Raw genomic sequence first — 17,904 nt, 5'->3', positions numbered from 1 at the left:
ATTAACTCTGCTTTCAATTATATTTTATATTTATCAATATGCATACTTACAAACCTAAGCAAAATAGTTATTTAACAATTTTAAGTAAAATAGACAACTCTTATTCAGGGTGGATATATCCATAATACATAAGTTATTTTCAGATAAGGGGTTTATCTGAAATATAGCAAAGAAATATAGTAAAAAGGAAAAAAGGTCTATCTAGCTTAGGAATCAAGTTTGTTTCTTGCTTGGTGCATTCAATAATTTTTGAGATGACTTTAAGGATGAATGAATGACAATTAATATTCTGATATTGATAATATAAAATTTCATGAAGTATCAAAATGTATTTTAATCATCATCTCTTTTTGTTATTGCTGTTTTTAAGTCAGACAATTTATATTTTCTGTAGTCATTACCACCTGGATATTTGCAAGGAACACTTGAAATGGCAAACAAAGAGGAAAATAGAGAGAAAAACAGATATCCCAACATATTACCTTGTAAGTATTGCTAATATATATATTTCAAAATTCTAAACAGTCCAGTTTGACTAGGCAGATGGTCATTTCAAAACAGCTAACAAAGATACGCAACTGTCTTATGAGAATAAGTCTGATAAATTTAAGGTGATATAAACATCTGTTTGTTTAATATTTATAAGTCACCTCAATCCTTTCAGTCAGCATTCAGATCTGAATATGGGATGAAAATAGCATTAGTCATGCTTTTTGGTGGCAAGAGCTGGACAGGAGTGACCTATGGCCTCTTAGCAGCTTTTGATGGATTCTTCTGGACTAGCTCTGGGGATTGGGGATGGACAGCACTCTATTGTGCTTGTTCTCCTCCTTTCTCTGGGATTGATACTAGTTGGTCATGATGTTGGGGAGGGAGAAATCCTGCCCTCTGCATTTATTATGCAAGAACCACAGATTCATGCTCTATTCTCTTCTATTCAATATCTATATGAAGCTGCTGAATGAACTCACTCGTCACCATCTGGTGAGGTATTGTCAGTACACTGATTATATCCAATTATACATTTCTGCCTCTTAAGCAAATTATACAGTGCTGTTGATGTCATATCTCAGTGCCTGGAGGCTATGGGGATCTGGTTGGGCAGCAACAGCCTTCCACTTAATCCTAGAAAGTTTGAATGGTTCTGTTTTTTTAATCGGGCCTGTCAGTTCTGGGACTATGCTATCTTTGGTACTGGGTGGATTGCACTGCACCAGCTCATCTTGTAGATCCTCCTAGAGTTGTGACTCTTGCTCAAAGAACAGGTAGCAATTGCAGCTAAGAAGGCCTTTGCACAGTTTTGTGCTGTGTTGCAATTGTACCTGTTTCTGAATCATGGAGCTCTGCTTATGTTCTCTCGTGGCCTGGGTAGACTATTTTAATGGGGCCTGTCCTTAAAAGGTATCTGGAAGCTTCAGCTGGTTCAGAATATGGTGGTGTGGGCAGTTATGCGTGTCCCTAGAGTGGCATATGTTACAAATCTGCTCCACCTGCTGCATTGGCTGCTTCAGAGTTCTATTCAAAGTGCTGTTTTAATTTTTAAAGCCCTTTCTGCCATGGGGACAGGCGTTTGAACTGGCTGATCTAATTATATCTGTCCATCCATTGCCCATAAGAAGAAATATGTTTTTGGCCCTTCTGCCAAAGAGTTACATCTGGTGGGACCCAGGAGATGGACTTTTTCTGTTCAGGCACCTATTCTGTGAAACTTCAGCTCCAAAATGAGATTAGCCTATCTCAGTTGATGTGACTTCCAGAAGTTCCTCAAATCCTGGTTGTGTTAACAGGCCAGTGGTGATTTGCTGAGGTTGTTCCATTGCTTTTGATATCTGACAGCTTTTTAATAACAATTTTAATTTTTCTATTTGTTCAATTTTTAAAAAAATGGCTTTTATTGTTTGATAGTATACTATCCTCACATTTCATGACATGCGTTAACATAGAAATATAATACATACATATCCTGGTGCTTCTCGACCTCTCAGCGGCTTTCGAGACCATCGACCATGGTATCCTTCTGCACCAGCTGGAGGGGTTGGGAGTGGGAGGCACTGTCCTTCAGTGGTTCTCCTCCTACCTCTCTGGTCGGTCGCAGTTGGTGTTAGTGGGGGGGTCAGAGGTCGACCTCTAGGCTTCTCCATTGTGGAGTGCCTCAGGGGTCAGTCATCTCTCCCCTGCTATTTAATATCTACATGAAACCACTGGGCGACATCATCCAAGGGCATGGGGTGAGGTATCATCAGTACGCGGATGATACCCAGTTGTACATCTTCACCCCATGTCCAGTCAACGAAGCAGTGGAAGTGATGTGCCGGTGCCTGGAGGCTGTTGGGATCTGGATGGGTGTCAACAGACTCAAACTCAACCCTGATGAGATGGAATGGCTATGGGTTTTGCCTCCCAAGGACAATCCCATCTGTCTGTCCATCACCCTGGGGGGGGGGGGATATCATTGACCCCCTCAGAAAGGGTCTGCAACTTGGGCGTCCTCCTCGATCCACAGCTCACATTAGAGAAACATCTTTCAACTGTTGCAAGGGGGGCATTTGCCCAGGTTCGCCTGGTGCACCAGTTGTGGCCCTATTTGAACCGGGACTCACTGCTCACAGTCACTCATGCCCTCATCACCTCGAGGCTCGACTACTTTAACGCTCTCTACATGGGGCTACCTTTGAAAAGTGTTTGGAAACTTCAGATTGTGCAGAATGCAGCTGCGAGAGCAATCATGGGCTTCCCTAAGTATGCCCATGTTACACCAACACTCCGCAGTCTTCATTGGTTGCCGATCAGTTTCCAGTCACAATTCAAACTGTTGGTTATGACCTATAAAGCCCTTCATGGCACTGGACCAGAATATCTACGGGACCGCCTTCTGCCGCACAAATCCCAGCAACCGGTTAGGTCCCACAGAGTTGGTCTTCTCCGGGTCCCGTCGACTAAACAATGTTGTTGGTCTTCTCTTTGGCGGCCCCGACCCTCTGGAACCAGCTTCCCCCGGAGATTAGAACTGTTCCCACTCTCCTTGCCTTTTGCAAACTCCTTAAAACCCATCTCTGCCATCAGGCATGGGGGAATTGAGACATCTCCCCTGAGCCTATACAGTTTATGCATGGTATGGTTGTGTGTATGTTTGCTTTTAATAATGGGGTTTTTAGTGTTTTTTAAATTATTAGATTTGTTGTACATTGTTTTATTGTTGTTGTTAGCTGCCCCAAGTCTACACAGAGGGGTGGCATACAAATAAATAAATAAATAAATAAATAAATAAATAAATAAATAAATAAATAAATAAATAAATAAACAAGCATAATTGCACATCATCATCCATCTGTACATACGTACATGCATACTTACTCTGGGAGTTTACAATTCAAAGTGTAATACAGTATATTATAACAAAAGTCCCAAAGGTATTTTTTCAAGAGGCAACTGGATTTTCTGCTTTTTCTGGAAGCTGCTGGGATGAGAAATGAAACATCTTGAAAGAAAAATCAGAAAATCCAGTTTCCTCTTGAAAAAGTACCTTTAGTGCAAGCATGATCTGGATGGTTGAGAACCTCCATAGACATTACAGTATAGTAGAAGAATTAAGATAATAATACTCTCACTTATATACAGTATCTGACCCAGGCCAATACACATATATTTGCATATTTAGTAAGAGATAAATTATCAACAGTGTGACATAAAAATAACAGTACAGTTACTATGAAATTAGAGAAAATGTCAGACTCCCATTCTCCTGGCCTAGACAGCATCAATTCCCTAATCAAACTATCTTATAATATTGCTTTTATAAATTGTTTCTGAGCATACCTGCTTTTCCTCATCTTTGATGTCACCAAATGAACAGTTCACCTGCAGGAATTGTATATTATTTTAAATGTAATCATTCATATTAATATAAGCCAATAAAATCATGTGTTGCCTTAAAAATGTATAAATCAAAAAGAGCACTAGACTGTTAAGGGAATGTGTCTGTTGCTTTTATAGAAGGTTGTCATGTTGTATGCCACATAGCTGGTAATTTCACACTTTTGAAAGTTCATTTCTTTTAAAATTCTAATCTGCTGCTGAAGTCTTCTTGGCTGGTGGCCGAGCAACTTAATTCATTCGTTTCTGGGGATTATATAGGAAATAAAACAAGAAACCTCTTGTAGAGTTAAGTGAAGTTTTCCAATTACAGTGATCCCCCGGTTATTGCGTCCCCGACCATTGCGAACAGGGTAATTTGCGATTTTTCAACCCGGAAGTCAAAATACCATCTACGCATGCGTGCCCTTTTTTTTCTATGGGCACGCATGCGTAGATGGCAACCGGGAGATCAGCTGCTGGGCGGCTTCGCTGGGTGTTCCCCCTCTTGCTGGCATCAGCGAGGAGTTTCCCCACCGCCCACGCAAACTCCTCGCTGCCGCTCGCCCGCCCTTCGCCTGCCCACGCCGTTCGCTCTCCCTCTTGCTGGCGGGAGGGCGAGAAGCCCTCCCCAGCACCCACTCGCCCGCCCTTCGCCGCTCGCCCGCCCTTCGCCCTGGCGGAGAAATTCCAGCCCCCACCTGGTCCCGCCCGATCCTCCTCCCTGAGGCAGCGGATCAAGCCCGGCTCCTCTCGGCCCAGCATCCCGGGCCAAGCGGCTGCCTTCCGTGACGGAGCCTGGCTGGCCCGGAAGATCGTAGCGCGCGTTGGCTGCAGCGGCGGCGACATTGCTGTCGGCTTGGCTTCGCTCGCTCGCCGCTGAGGAGCCGAAGATTGGGGGGCGGCGCGGCGAGCGAGCGAAGCCAAGCCGGCAGCAATGTCACCGCCGCTGCAGCCAACGCGCGCTACGATCTTCCGGGCCAGCCAGGCTCCGTCACGGAAGGCAGCCGCTTGGCCCGGGATGCTGGGCCGAGAGGAGCCGGGCTTGATCCGCTGAGCCTGGCTGGCTCGGAAGATCGTAGCGCGCGTTGGCTGCAGCGGCGGCGACATTGCTGCCGGCTTGGCTTGGCTTGCTCGCTCGCCGCCCCCCAATCTTCGGCTCCTCAGCGGCGAGCGAGCAAAGCCAAGCCGGCAGCAATGTCGCCGCCGCTGCAGCCAACGCGTGCTACGATCTTCCGGGCCAGCCAGGCTCAGCGGATCAAGCCCGGCTCCTCTCAGCCCAGCATCCCGGGCCAAGCGGCTGCCTTCCGTGACGGAGCCTGGCTGGCCCGGAAGATCGTAGCGCGCGTTGGCTGCAGCGGCGGCGACATTGCTGCCGGCTTGGCTTCACTCGCTCGCTCGCCGCGCCGCCCCCCAATCTTCGGCTCCTCGCTAGCGCTGTGGAAGTTTAAAACACCATCTGCACATGCGCAGATGGTGTTTTTACTTCCGCAGCGCTACTTCGCGAAAACCCGCTCATTGCGGGGGGTCCTGGAACGGAACCCTCGCAACGAGCGGGGGATCACTGTACAGACAAACAGAACTACTTTTTCACAAACTCTAGTACTTGGATAGATTCCAGAGGGACTTTGGGATTTTCTCTGAGGATACGGTTGTAGTTCAGCTGGAATAGGTAGATATCTGACGTGGACTGGATTCCTCCTTTGCAGTTTCCTCCTATGTACCCCTCCTGCAGTGCACCTCAGGTCTCTAAGGAGCTGCAGGAGATGAAATTCCAGAAGAGTTGCCTGAAATACTAGTGGTGGAAGATTAGGAACAAGTTTGATTAAACCTGAATATGAGTCAGTGTGCTGTTTTAAGAACCATTCTTGCTATCTTCACAATTATTCAGAGTTGGATTGCAGTTGGACAGGTCCAGTGAAAATATTTAGAGAAAGTTCTATCGGATTTCTTTGACTGCTGATGAAGTGGGCAGAGTCCCCAGAACTCCGAGCACAGCTATCTATCTTAGATAGATTCATGATTTTCCTAGCTGGTCCCAGGAGGTAACATGCAGTTGGGTCCATGTTCTGATACTTAGTTCTTTGAGGGAGAAGATCTTTGTGTGGTATGTCTTTTTGCTCAAGAAACCATCAAAGCCCTGGACAGTTTCTCTCCAGTCTCCGGATTTTAATTTTTCATGATTAGTGCTCAGGCATCTCTTCTAGCATTTCATTATTATTATTATTATTATTATTATTATTATTATTATTATTATTATTTATTAGATTTGTATGCCGCCCTCTCCGAAGACTCGGGGCGGTTAACAACAATACAAAAAGACAATGTAAACAAATCTAATATTAAAAACAATCTAAAAAAAAAAAGAACCCCCAATTTAAAAAGCCACTCACACATACAAGCATACCATGTATAAATTCTATAAGCCTAGGGGGAAGGGAAATTTCAATTCCCCCATGCCTGAAGACAGAGGTGGGTTTTAAGGAGCTTGCAAAAGGCAAGGAGGGTGGGGGCAACTCTGATATCTGGGGGGAGCTGGTTCCAGAGGGTCGGGGCCGCCACAGAGAAGGCTCTTCTCCTGGGTCCCGCCAAATGACATTGCTTAGTCAACGGGACCCGGAAGAAGGCCAACTCTGTGGGACCTAACCGGTCGCTGGGATTCGTGCGGCAGAAGGCGGTCCCAGAGATATTCTGGTCCGATGCCATGAAGGGCTTTATAGGTCATAACCAACATCTCTTGTAGCTCTTTGGAAAACCAAAGTATACTTGGTTGTGGGGCTTCAACTCCAGAGGATCCAAGAGGAGACAAATTGTCTGGGCCCTTTTCAGGCAAGTTACAGCACAGAGATAGTTTGGTCATGCTTGTTGATGCTTGTTGATGGCCTGTGGCAAGGTTGATGGGGGTAGTGCAATTATCCACGTGTTTCTTAATTTGTTAGTAGTTTTTGATACAGGTGATTGTGGTATCTTTTTAGACTATCTGCAAAACCTGAGTGGGGACACTGTTTTGCTATCGGGGGGTTTTTTTTGGGGGGGGGGGTTGGAACTAACTGAACTTCATTAGTTCAGTTAATCCAGGAATAGAATAGAATAGAATAGAATTCTTTATTGGCCAAGTGTGATTGGACACACAAGGAATTTATCTTGGTGCATATGCTATCAGTGTACATAAAGGAAAAAAGATACATTTGTCAAGAATCATGTGGTACAATACTAATGATTGTCATAGGGTCAAATAAGCAATGAAGAAACAATATTAATAAAAATCTTAGGATACAAGCAACAAGTTACAGTCATAAAGGCCTAAGCAGGAGAAAAATGATGATAGGAATGATGAGAAAAAAACTAGTAGAAATAGAAGTGCAGACTTAGTGAAAAATTTGACAGTGTTGAGGGAATTATTTGTTTAGTAGAGTGATGGCGTTCAGGAAAAAAAAAACATTCTGTGTCTAGTTATCTTGGTGTGCAGTGCTCTGTAGCAACGTTTTGAGGGTAGGAGTTGAAACAATTTGTGTCCAGGATGCGAGGGGTCAGCAAATATTTTCACCGCCCTCTTTTTGCTTTGTGCAGTATACAGGTCCACAATGGAAGGCAGGTTGGCAGCAATTGCTTTTTCCTACAGTTCTGATGATCCTCTGAAGTCTGTGTCAGTCTTGTTGGGTTGCAGAACCAAACCAGACAGTTATAGAAGTGCAGATGACAGACTCAATGACAGACGTAGGAGTAGGCAAAGTTGGCTCTTCTGTGGAAAGTTAGTCTATGACATTTTAAAATGTAATCCTTTTAAAATGTAATCTATGTAGAAATTCTACATGGGTCCACAGCATCTCAAAATATAATCCTTTTGTTTAACATCTATGAAGAAATGCTACGTGAGGTCCTCTGTCAGTTCAGAGCAAAGTATCATCAGTGCATCAGTACACTGTACAGGGGGGTCAAACTCAAGGACCAGGGACCATATCCGGCCTACAGGATGCTTAGATCTGTCTCATAGGGCTGCCAAGGAAACAGCAAAGGACTGGTCCATAGGCTCCTGAGCTCCGTTTTTTCTGGTAAAGGATTACAGGAGGCTGCCGCAGCAAAAAACGGAGCTCAGGAGCCCATTTCTTTCCTGGCAGAGTGCACAGACATAAGCGATGTTGGGGTGGACTATACCTACCCTGGCCACAGCCATCCCAGTCCCCCCAGGTTAAACATAACCCTGATGTGGCTTCAATGAAATTGAGTTTGACACCCCTGATGTGGTATATATACCAAACTATGCATCTAAATTCTATATTCATATAATTCTAGGAGAAGCAAGTGTCAATCTTTTGTCCCAGTACATAGAGGTTGTGCATAACTGGAACACAGTTAGGTTAAATCCTGTCCCAAGCCTTTGGGCCACCTGGGCCTAGAGATCTTCTATCTTTGGTTTTGATTGGGACTGCACGTATTCATCAAGACAGGTATGTAATCTGAGGGTCATCTTGAATTTACAACACTTGCTTGAAAAACAAGTGGCAGCTGCAGCTAAGTGGATCCTTCCACAGAAACATGCAGTATGCCAGTTATTACCTTTCCTGGACTAGGGGGCCATTCAGATATGCACTCATGCCTTAATCATTTCACAATTGGATTCCTTTAACACGCTCTATATGGCTCACCCTTGAAAACCACTCAGAAGCTACAGCTCATTGAGAATGCAATGGCATGGGAAGCAAGAGGCATGCCTTGATATGCTCAGGTGACCCAATGTTTTCATGAGCCGTACTGGTTACTGATTGACTTACAAGTACAATTCAAGGTTCTGGTTATCAGCTATAAAGCCCTTCATTATTTATTTATTTATTTATTGGATTTGTATGCCGCCCCTCTCCGGAGACTCGGGGCGGCTAACAGCAACAATAAAGCAGTGTACAATGGTAGTCTGATGTTAGAAACAATTAAAAACCCATTAATATAAAAAACCAAACATACATACATACATACATACATACCATGCATAGAATTGTAAAGGCCTAGGGGGAAGAGGGTCTCAATTCCCCCATGCCTGACGGCAGAGGTGGGTTTTAAGCAGCTTACGAAAGGCAAGGAGGGTGGGGGCAATTCTAATCTTTGGAGGGAGTTGGTTCCAGAGGGCCGGGGCCGCCACAGAGAAGGCTCTTTCCCTGGGTCTTCATGGGCTGGGGCCTGGCTGTTGTCTGTCTGGTTGCCTATTTCCAGATCTTTTTGTCCATCCAGTGATATCAGGCACATTCAATATGCTTTGGATCCCATCATCGTGCATGGTCTACTGGAACTCAGAAACCATGTCTTCTGTGCTTCAGTATTTGCCTTCAATAATTGCAGAGGTCTGGATGGTTCCACCCTCAGGTCATGCAAGAAATTATTAAATACTTAGCTGTTCTATTAGGCTTTGGGGACAGGGTGATGGTTAGATGATTTTCAAAAAGTATTTTTGTCAAGTTATTTATTATTTATTTTTGGTTGCTTTTTTCCCCCTTATGAGCTGCCCAGGTTTGTTGGGAATCTATGCTATATGCATCTGCTGATATACAAGTAGCCTTGATTTAATGACTATAGTGGGGACATGATTGCTGTTGCATCTGACCACATGGCACCAGGAAAGCCTGTGATTGGCTTAGAGGCTGACAGTTGGGACTATATAAGAACTGTCAGATCACTGTGTTTGCTCGTTCCCTCTGACAGACTGGAGTGAGTCTTGTTAGCAGGGCTGCAGCCCGAATAAAAAGTTGAATGTTTCCGAACCCTGCCTCTCTCATTTAGTGCCAACTTAGCATACATATTACTGGTGATGAAGGATGGGATATTTGCAGCTCGGAAGTGAAATGTCACTGCTGAAGCACTGAGAGAGAAAATAATTGTTTTAAGGCGACGGAAAGTTGTTTTGCTTCCTTGCAGAATTCCCTCATGAGCCAACATTCTAGTATGGCCACCCTCTCAATGTTTGCCCCCTTTGACCAAAAGATAGATTCTTGGGACTCCTTCTTAGACAGGTTTGACTGTTTCTTAGCAGACTTGGAATTATGGGCTTTCAAATTTTGGCCTAGAACTTTGTCATCTTCAATCTGACCTAAATGTAATTCAAAAAATCATTCACCACAATGTCCTACCTGTCAATGATTTCTTCAGCTTCAATCACAACAATACATGAGCACACAATTGATTCAAACTTAATGTAAACCGCTCCAAACTTGACTGCAGAAAATATGACTTCATCAACAGAGTAATCAGTGCCTGGAATTCAATACCTGACTCTGTGGTTTCTTCCACAACCCCCAAAATTTTAAGCTTAGACTATCTACAGTTGATCTCACCCCATTCCTAAAGTCTGTAAGGAGCGTGCATACGCACACCATTATGCCTGCAGTCCCTGTCCTACTGTCCTATTGCCTAATTTATCTGTACAGTGATACCTCATCTTACAAACGCCTCGTCATACAAACTTTTCGAGATACAAATCTGGGGTTTAAGATTTTTCTGCCTCTTCTTACAAACTATTTTCACCTTACAAACCCACCACCGCCACTGGGATGCCCCGCCTCTGGACTTCCGTTGCCAGTGAAGCGCCCGTTTTTGTGCTGCTGGGATTCCCCTGAGGCTCACCTCCATGGGAAACCCCACCTCCGGACCTCCGTTGCAGCATCGCAAAAACACAGAAGTCCGGAGGTGGGGTTTCCCATGGAGGGGAACCTCAGGGGAATCCCAGAAGCGCAAAAACGGGCGCTTCGGCTGGCAAAAGGGGTGAATTTTGGGCTTGCACGCATTAATCACTTTTCCATTGATTCCTATGGGAAACATTGTTTCGTCTTACAAACTTTTCACCTTAAGAACCTCATCCTGGAACCAATTAAGTTTGTAAGACAAGGTATCACTGTACTTATTTTGCTAATGTTTATGTTTCTACCAGTGCTTACTAGCTTGCACATGTTTGACAAATATGTAGGTAGGTAGGTAGGTAGGTAGGTAGGTAGGTAGGTGGGGGAGAGAGAGAGAGAAATATTCTGCCTCAGTTATGCTTTTTTGTTGTATTGACTTTATTTTATATTTTATTTGTTATTGTTATTTATTTTAATGTTATTTATTTTAATGAAGAAGATTGGAATATTAGTATCTGTGGTCCCTTATCCAAACAGCACCTCTCAGGGTGGGTCTTTACTAGAGAGGATTCTAATGGGTTTATATAGATAATAGAAAATAAATAATCATATGTGTACATGCCTATGCATTTATGCCAAGCACAGGGATGATAGGTATATCATATCAGCTTGTCTGACTTTGCCAAGAACATGAAGTTTATCTTGACAGATTTCAGTCAGCAGTGTCAAAACAAGGCCACACCAAAGGCAAGAAATGTCTTGTTCATACAGATGGTTCTATTAAAAATAGAGAGGGTCACGCCACTGTACACAAGTGTTTCATGCCAAGGATGAGGCAAGATATTAAATAAAATGTTTAAGATTAGCTGATATAGTGCACTAAATATTTGGACACATTTCACTATGTATCTGAAATAGAGAATTTTATGTACTTAAGGGAAAGAGGGTCATTCTACTTTCCATTTCCTGTTCCCTGAATATCTGGTAGGATCACCACCTCTGTAAAATCTTCCTATGTGAACAGTCTGTGTACTGAGGACAAATTTGATGTTGGTTGGCGACTTACATGTTTTCATCTAGCCTACTTCAGATTATTCCTCCCAGCCATCCATAAATTTTGTGCTTCCATGGCCATTTCTGCCTTGGCTGTTGAAAATAAGTCTTTCCTGCCCCCTCATCTGGTGGAAAACCTTCCACAAGATTAATACTCCTAATGGAAAATAGTAAGTGAAGATTATATTCCAGTGCTAACATCCAGAATATAATCCAGTAGTATTTGTAGGGTAATCTGTAAATCATCCAATGGAAGAAGGCAACAAATTTAAATTAATTGAAATGTAATTAATTATATTTGGGCACAGCTAAAAGCTGCTTTATCTTTATTTGTCTCCCTTGTAGGAAGGTCTTACCAGGTAGTACTATCTGAAGTGGTGACAATATTTCCCTAGAAATATTAAACAATAATATTCTTTCTGTTTCTGAGGTTCCAAAGAAGATTCAGTAATGACAAATGGATAAACTTTTTGTCTACACTACAAGGCATGCCCAATTAGAAAGTCCATGTGCAGCCAAGGAGTAGGGAAGGGTGGCATCAGCTGGTGCAATGATTTAGCCTGGGTACCACAAATGGGTAACTGAGTCTGAAGGATGTAGATTCCCAACTTTGAATTCACACTTCTAGTTGTCCTGCCATTTTCTCTCCTCACCAGAGTTACAAAATTATAATCCTCACCACCAACATTTGAGGATACCAATGTTGCTGGCTTTATTTCAATAGAGCATCAAAGGAAATACCATGGGAACAACAGCTTTTCATGTTGTATATTTTTCTTCTGTTTCAGAGACATGAGATAACATATCATTCATGGAGTGTCCTTAGATTATTGTAAAAGGGATTAGATACATTCATGAGACCAGTTACTAATTCTGATATGTACTACTGTAATTATTTCTAGGAGAACATCAACAGGAGAGTATTGTGTGAGGACATCAAAAATTTAATATGTTCATAATCCGGGAATCACTATCAGAAAAAAGTGCCATAGTTTTATTTGTAAAGAGGTTATCCCTAAATTTCTTAGTCTATGTCCATTTGTAAGTGGTAAAATTAATGCCACTGTTGAACTGAAAACCAATAAAATTAGCACAACACGGGGTTTTAATTCAGGGTATCTTATGTTGCTATTAATCATTCTTTCTTACTTTCTAAGATTTTGCATTTATTTTCATGATATATTGCTAAACTGACACTTTAAAACTCATTATTTTAGTTGGATGAGTGCATCGTGTTATTCAGTATACTGTAGAAGCTATAATATTTATAACTCATCATACCTTGCTGTATAAACATTTTAGCTTAGCTTTTTTTCAGAAGGAAATTACACATTTAGAGCTTTAGCCACATTTCATCCATGTTAGAAATAAACAGTTCTAACTGTGTTCATTTTTACAGATGATCATTCCAGAGTAACTTTAATGCAAATAGATGGATTTCAATGTTCAGACTATATTAATGCTTCATATATTGATGTAAGTGAAATTCTTACTTATTTTCCCAAAATAACTACATAATGTTTTTTAAAACATCTTTAATGTATGTCCTTGCAAAAATAACACACATTTTTATTTTCTTATAGGGCTTCACGGAAAAGAATAAATTTATAGCTGCTCAAGGTATCTTTTGGTTTCTATTTTTTGACAATTTAACAATTTCAGAAATATTTAGTTTAACCTAAAGTAAGATTTTAAGAATTTTGTAGATTGGTTTTATTTAGTCTAAGGTTAATGAGCGTGCAAAAACACCTAAATATTTTTCTGAAGAGTCTTTAGATTGAGTAAGAAGTTACCAAGAACTGATTGGGAGAAACAGCGATGCACAGTATCAGAGGAAAAAGGAGAAGTGTGCAATCTCTCTTGACTTAGCTCTTTATATGGCATTGGCATAAAAATTAGATATATACAGAACTAAGGAGAGTTAGTAGGGATCAGTTTGTGTGTGTGTGTGTATGTGTACCTTCAAGTCAATGTTGACTCACTGGTGATTGCCTAGACAAGTCCTTGCAGTTATTTGGCTTCCTGTTGAAAATAGGACTAAACCCCAATCTCTCAGTTTCTATCTTTCTATAGAAAGTAATAGTAATCATTACAAAGTAAAAAATGAAAAGTTTAGATTAGGGTTAAACTTTAATGTGACAAATATGTAGACTTTTTGGAAAGATCCTAGATCAGGGGTTCTTGACGTCATGGTCCCTCAGACTGTTGGTGGTCCTGGACTAGCTAGGTGGGTGTGGCTTGGTGGCCATGTGACTGGATGGGTGTGGCTTGGTGGCCATGTGGCTTGGTGCACATGGCCAATTTAGCAATTCATTTTGCCAATTTAGTAGCCCATTAATAACACACAGAAATTATATTTTAATTTGTTTTCCTCCTGGGAGTGTTTTATTTCTAGATGTTTGGATGGTTCAGGGTGGGGAATTTGTGGTGGGTGGGACTTTTTTCTGCTTGTTATGTGTGGTCTCTGGGCATCAAGTGACTTTCATTGTCAACGACAATTCATTGTATTGACAATGACAATAAAGTATTTGTTTGCTTGTTTGTTTGCTCATTTATTTATTTATACTTTTCTTTTTACTAGATAAAAAGTTGTTTATGGGTCTAGGGGTCCACTTTAGAAAACTGAGTTTTGCAGCAATTTTTCTCAACTCCAAGGTTACAATCAACATATATCTCTCTCTCTCTCTCTCTCTCTCTCTCTCTCTCTCTCTTCCCTTTCCTCCCTCTGTCAATCACTCTCTCTCCTAGAATAGCAAAAGGGAATGGGGAAGAGAAATCTTGCTAAAATCCATTCAATTCCCATTTCCACCCCCATTTCATCTTATTGCTATTCCATTCTATCCCATCCATTCCTATTCCCATTCCATTCCATTCTCTGTTCAAAAACTTTTACCTGCAGGATCTTCTTCAATCCTGGCAGTGCCCTCGGATACATCGCTCAATTCCATTCCATTCCATGCCATTGCATTCCATCTTAGTCCCATTCCTATTCCAACCTATTGCTATTCCATCCCATCCCATTCCTTCCCATGCCATGCCATGCTTTCCTATTTCCATTCCCATTCCATTCTCTCCTATTTTCATCCCATTCTATTTTCATTGTGGCAGTATCAATTCGCTTTTGGAATCACGGGCAAGGGCTCCATATGTCTACCAGGTAGATTGGATCGGGAAGGCATTGGAGAAAATCTGGAGCAGAAGTACCGCCAGCCAGCCCTTCCTGGCTCCCTCTCCAGGGACGGATACTTCCATCCTCTTTTGGGGGCAGGCAGCTCACCAGCCACTGTCCCGGAACAGCCAAGTGTTTGTGGTGGCTGTTGTGGCACCCAGTCTCTAGTTCTCTTGTATCTTGCCAGCCCACTGGATGGCAGGAGACTCTTTAGGCCAGGGCTGGGAACTCCAGGGACGCTATGGCTGCTTGTCCACTTGTTGAGCCCTGCTCCGAGTCTGGGGATGGATGAAGCCTGAGCTAAGAAACAAAGGTGGGGGGCACCGTTTTTCCCACCTGAGGCCCCCACGTATCCCATTTTTGCCTCCTTATCCCCCAGAAGCACTTTCCTGGAAACAAAAAGGATACACAGATGCCTCCGTGCATCATATTTTTACCTCCCCGGCTACAAGAATCACTTTGCAGGGTACAAAGAGCAGGTGTGGAGGTCCCCCCACATTACATTTTTACCTCCCTGGCCCACAGAAGCACTTTTACAAGCACAAAGGGGAAGTGTGGAAACCCCCCTGAATTGTGTTTTTGTTGCCCCACTTTCCTGAGCACAAAGGGGAGGCATGGAAGCCCCCCATGCATCATGCTTTTGCTTCCTTGGCCCCCAGAAATACTTTCCTGGGCACAAAGAGGAGTCACAGAGGTTCCCATGCATTGGGTTTTTGTCGCTTCAGCCTCCAGAAGCACTTCCAAACAAAAGTAACCATATCCTCCAGTTGCAGTCCACGGGGCTTGCTAACGTAAGACCTGCATTCAGCTGAAGGGTGGGGGATGATGGGTGGTGGGGCAATTTGGATGGGGCATCCTTGTGATCCCACATGGGCAGGATTGATGGATTTGGTGGGCCATACCCAGCCTGCAGACTGTAGTTTGAGGACACCTGTTCTAGATAAATAGGAAAATGGCAACACATTTGAATATTTAATGCAGTTTATATAATACATTGTCTACGGAGTGTCACTTTTGGTACATTGTGTGTGTGCATGTGTATTTAATCCAATTTTACAACTTGAAAACATATACACAAAGGATTTATGTGGTCCATGAACCGTTGAGAATGTAAAATTCTCTTTAATTCTACTGTTTCTATTTCATTTTAATTTTTGAGTGAGAATAGGCAAGTAATTGTCCAATTATGCTACAGTATAGATTTTTCTATCAAGACACAAGAAGTGGAATGTAAGCATAAGTAGTGGTTTGCTTGATCCAATTAAACTTTATATTTCTAAGAAATAAAGGATTAGGAAGATATGTCTTTACAATGAAAATTTCCTTGTGATATATTGACCTCACTAGCAAAAATAAACTCTAGATTCAGGGCCACTGCATAATTTTTTATCACCTTATACCTCAGCCTGAAGCTTCAGGAGGAATGTTTGTTTGTTTAAAATAAAAAACATAGTGTAGAGTTTCTGTTGCTAAAAAGAGGGATAGTTTATTTGATGGAGGTAGTGAAACATTTTTGTTGTTAAATATCAATCCCAGTTGGCCTGTTTATTTCAGTTTTAATATGTTCTTTTTAAATTGGTTTCTTTTCCTTGGTTTTAAACTTCTGAGTATGTCTTATAGAATTTGATATTCTTTTCAATAGATAGAATGAGAAACGCCTTCTGCCACACAAATCGCAGCGACTGATTAGGTCCCACAGAGTTGGCCTTCTCCGGGTCCCATCGACTAAACAATGCCGTCTGGTGGGACCCATGGAAAGAGTCTCCTCTGTGGTTGCCCTTGGGGCCCTGGAATCAACTCGCCCAGGAGATCAGGACTGCCCCCTCTCTCCATGCCTTTCGTAAACTTTCGTAAAACCCACCTATGTTGCCAGGCATGGGGAAATTAGCACACCCTTTAGCCATTGAGGTTTATGCATGGTTTGTTTGGTTTGTATGATTGTTTTTATAAGGGTTTTAAAACTGTTTTTAAATATTGTATTCATTGTATTGTTTTCCTTGTTGTGAGCCGTTCTGAATCCTCGGAGAATGGCGGCATACAAATCTAATAAATAAATAAATAATGATAATTTTTCTGTGCTTTCCATAGCTGTTAATTCAGTGGTTGTTTTTTTATATCTAGGTCCTAAACAGGATACAGTAAATGACTTCTGGAGGATGATATGGGAACAAAAGTCTGCAACTATTGTCATGTTAACAAATGTGAAAGAGAGAAAAGAGGTAAGACCTTTTAAAGCTTATTTCCCCCCAACAGGTTTGGAACTATCCAATAGGCCACAAAACTATTAATAACACAACCACTTCCTATATCATCTTGTCAGAAAAATGTCAGTGTTTCTGACAGAGCAGTCATTTTAATATCTGACCTTAACATAATTTTTCTCATATTGCTCAAATCTTCTCTGCCTCTTTTCTAAATCTTTCCCCTTAAGACTCTCTGTCTCTCTTCCCCCTCTCTGTCTCTTTCATATATATATCTGTGTGTGTAACATATTTTTGCTGAATTGAAAACGAAGGGAAACTAGCATAGATCTATTTAGACGTTGTTTCCTCTCATCAGCTAGCCATATCCTTACTGGGATTTGATCCTGCAGCCTCTGAGCCACAGGATCTCATCCTTTCAGCTTTGTACCAGGGAAGTGTTATATGTTTATTCTGTCAAATCACCCTGGCATACCCAAATATGGGAGGAGCTTAATATTTCCTTTTGCCTTTCAGCCCAACCCCGGACCATCTCCAAGGCAGTTAACTATTTTTTTCATAGGCGACAAACTCCCTCTGTCTCTGTCTCTGTCTCTCTCTATATATATACATATATATATATATGCGTGTGTGTGTATGTATGTAGGTAGGTAGGTAGGTAGGTAGGTAGGTAGACAGACAGAGAGAGACAGAGAGACAGAGACAAAGACAGACAGACAGAGACAGAGGGAGGGAGAGATTTATATATGGATTTCTAGGCTGCCCTTCTCCAGAAGATTCAGGGCAGCTTACAAGATAATCAAATACAAAATATGAGAAACCCAAACATAAAATCTCATCACATATACATATACATAAACGTATATGTATATGAGTAAATTATATGAAATAATTTTACTGTATTTTTCTTTGCCTTTATTTCCTGGCATTGTTTGAGAGACAAAATTTACATTTCACAGCTCCAAAGAGTGATAGTAATATATTTAAAATCCAACTTTCCTTCTACCATCATTATTACTATTTGAAT

The 17,904-nt window shown here is 42.0% G+C and overlaps 1 protein-coding gene across 4 annotated transcripts in view; it reads left to right on the top strand.

The window, feature by feature from the left end:
* Positions 1–17,904, top strand: part of PTPRE (protein tyrosine phosphatase receptor type E) — a 139,556-nt gene that overhangs the window by 103,537 nt on the left and 18,115 nt on the right. For all 4 annotated transcript variants that reach the window (XM_070752476.1, XM_070752475.1, XM_070752478.1 and 1 more), the window contains 4 exons: positions 395–485; positions 12,907–12,983; positions 13,091–13,127; positions 16,798–16,895. In XM_070752476.1, the coding sequence (XP_070608577.1) occupies positions 395–485; positions 12,907–12,983; positions 13,091–13,127; positions 16,798–16,895 (303 nt within the window). The remainder of the gene's footprint in view (positions 1–394; positions 486–12,906; positions 12,984–13,090; positions 13,128–16,797; positions 16,896–17,904) is intronic.

This window comes from Erythrolamprus reginae, chromosome 5, assembly GCF_031021105.1.
Source record: "Erythrolamprus reginae isolate rEryReg1 chromosome 5, rEryReg1.hap1, whole genome shotgun sequence".
Taxonomy (NCBI): domain Eukaryota; kingdom Metazoa; phylum Chordata; class Lepidosauria; order Squamata; family Dipsadidae; genus Erythrolamprus; species Erythrolamprus reginae.
The sequence above is the reverse complement of the archived record's forward strand: the minus strand, read 5'-3'. Positions and strand labels throughout refer to the sequence as shown.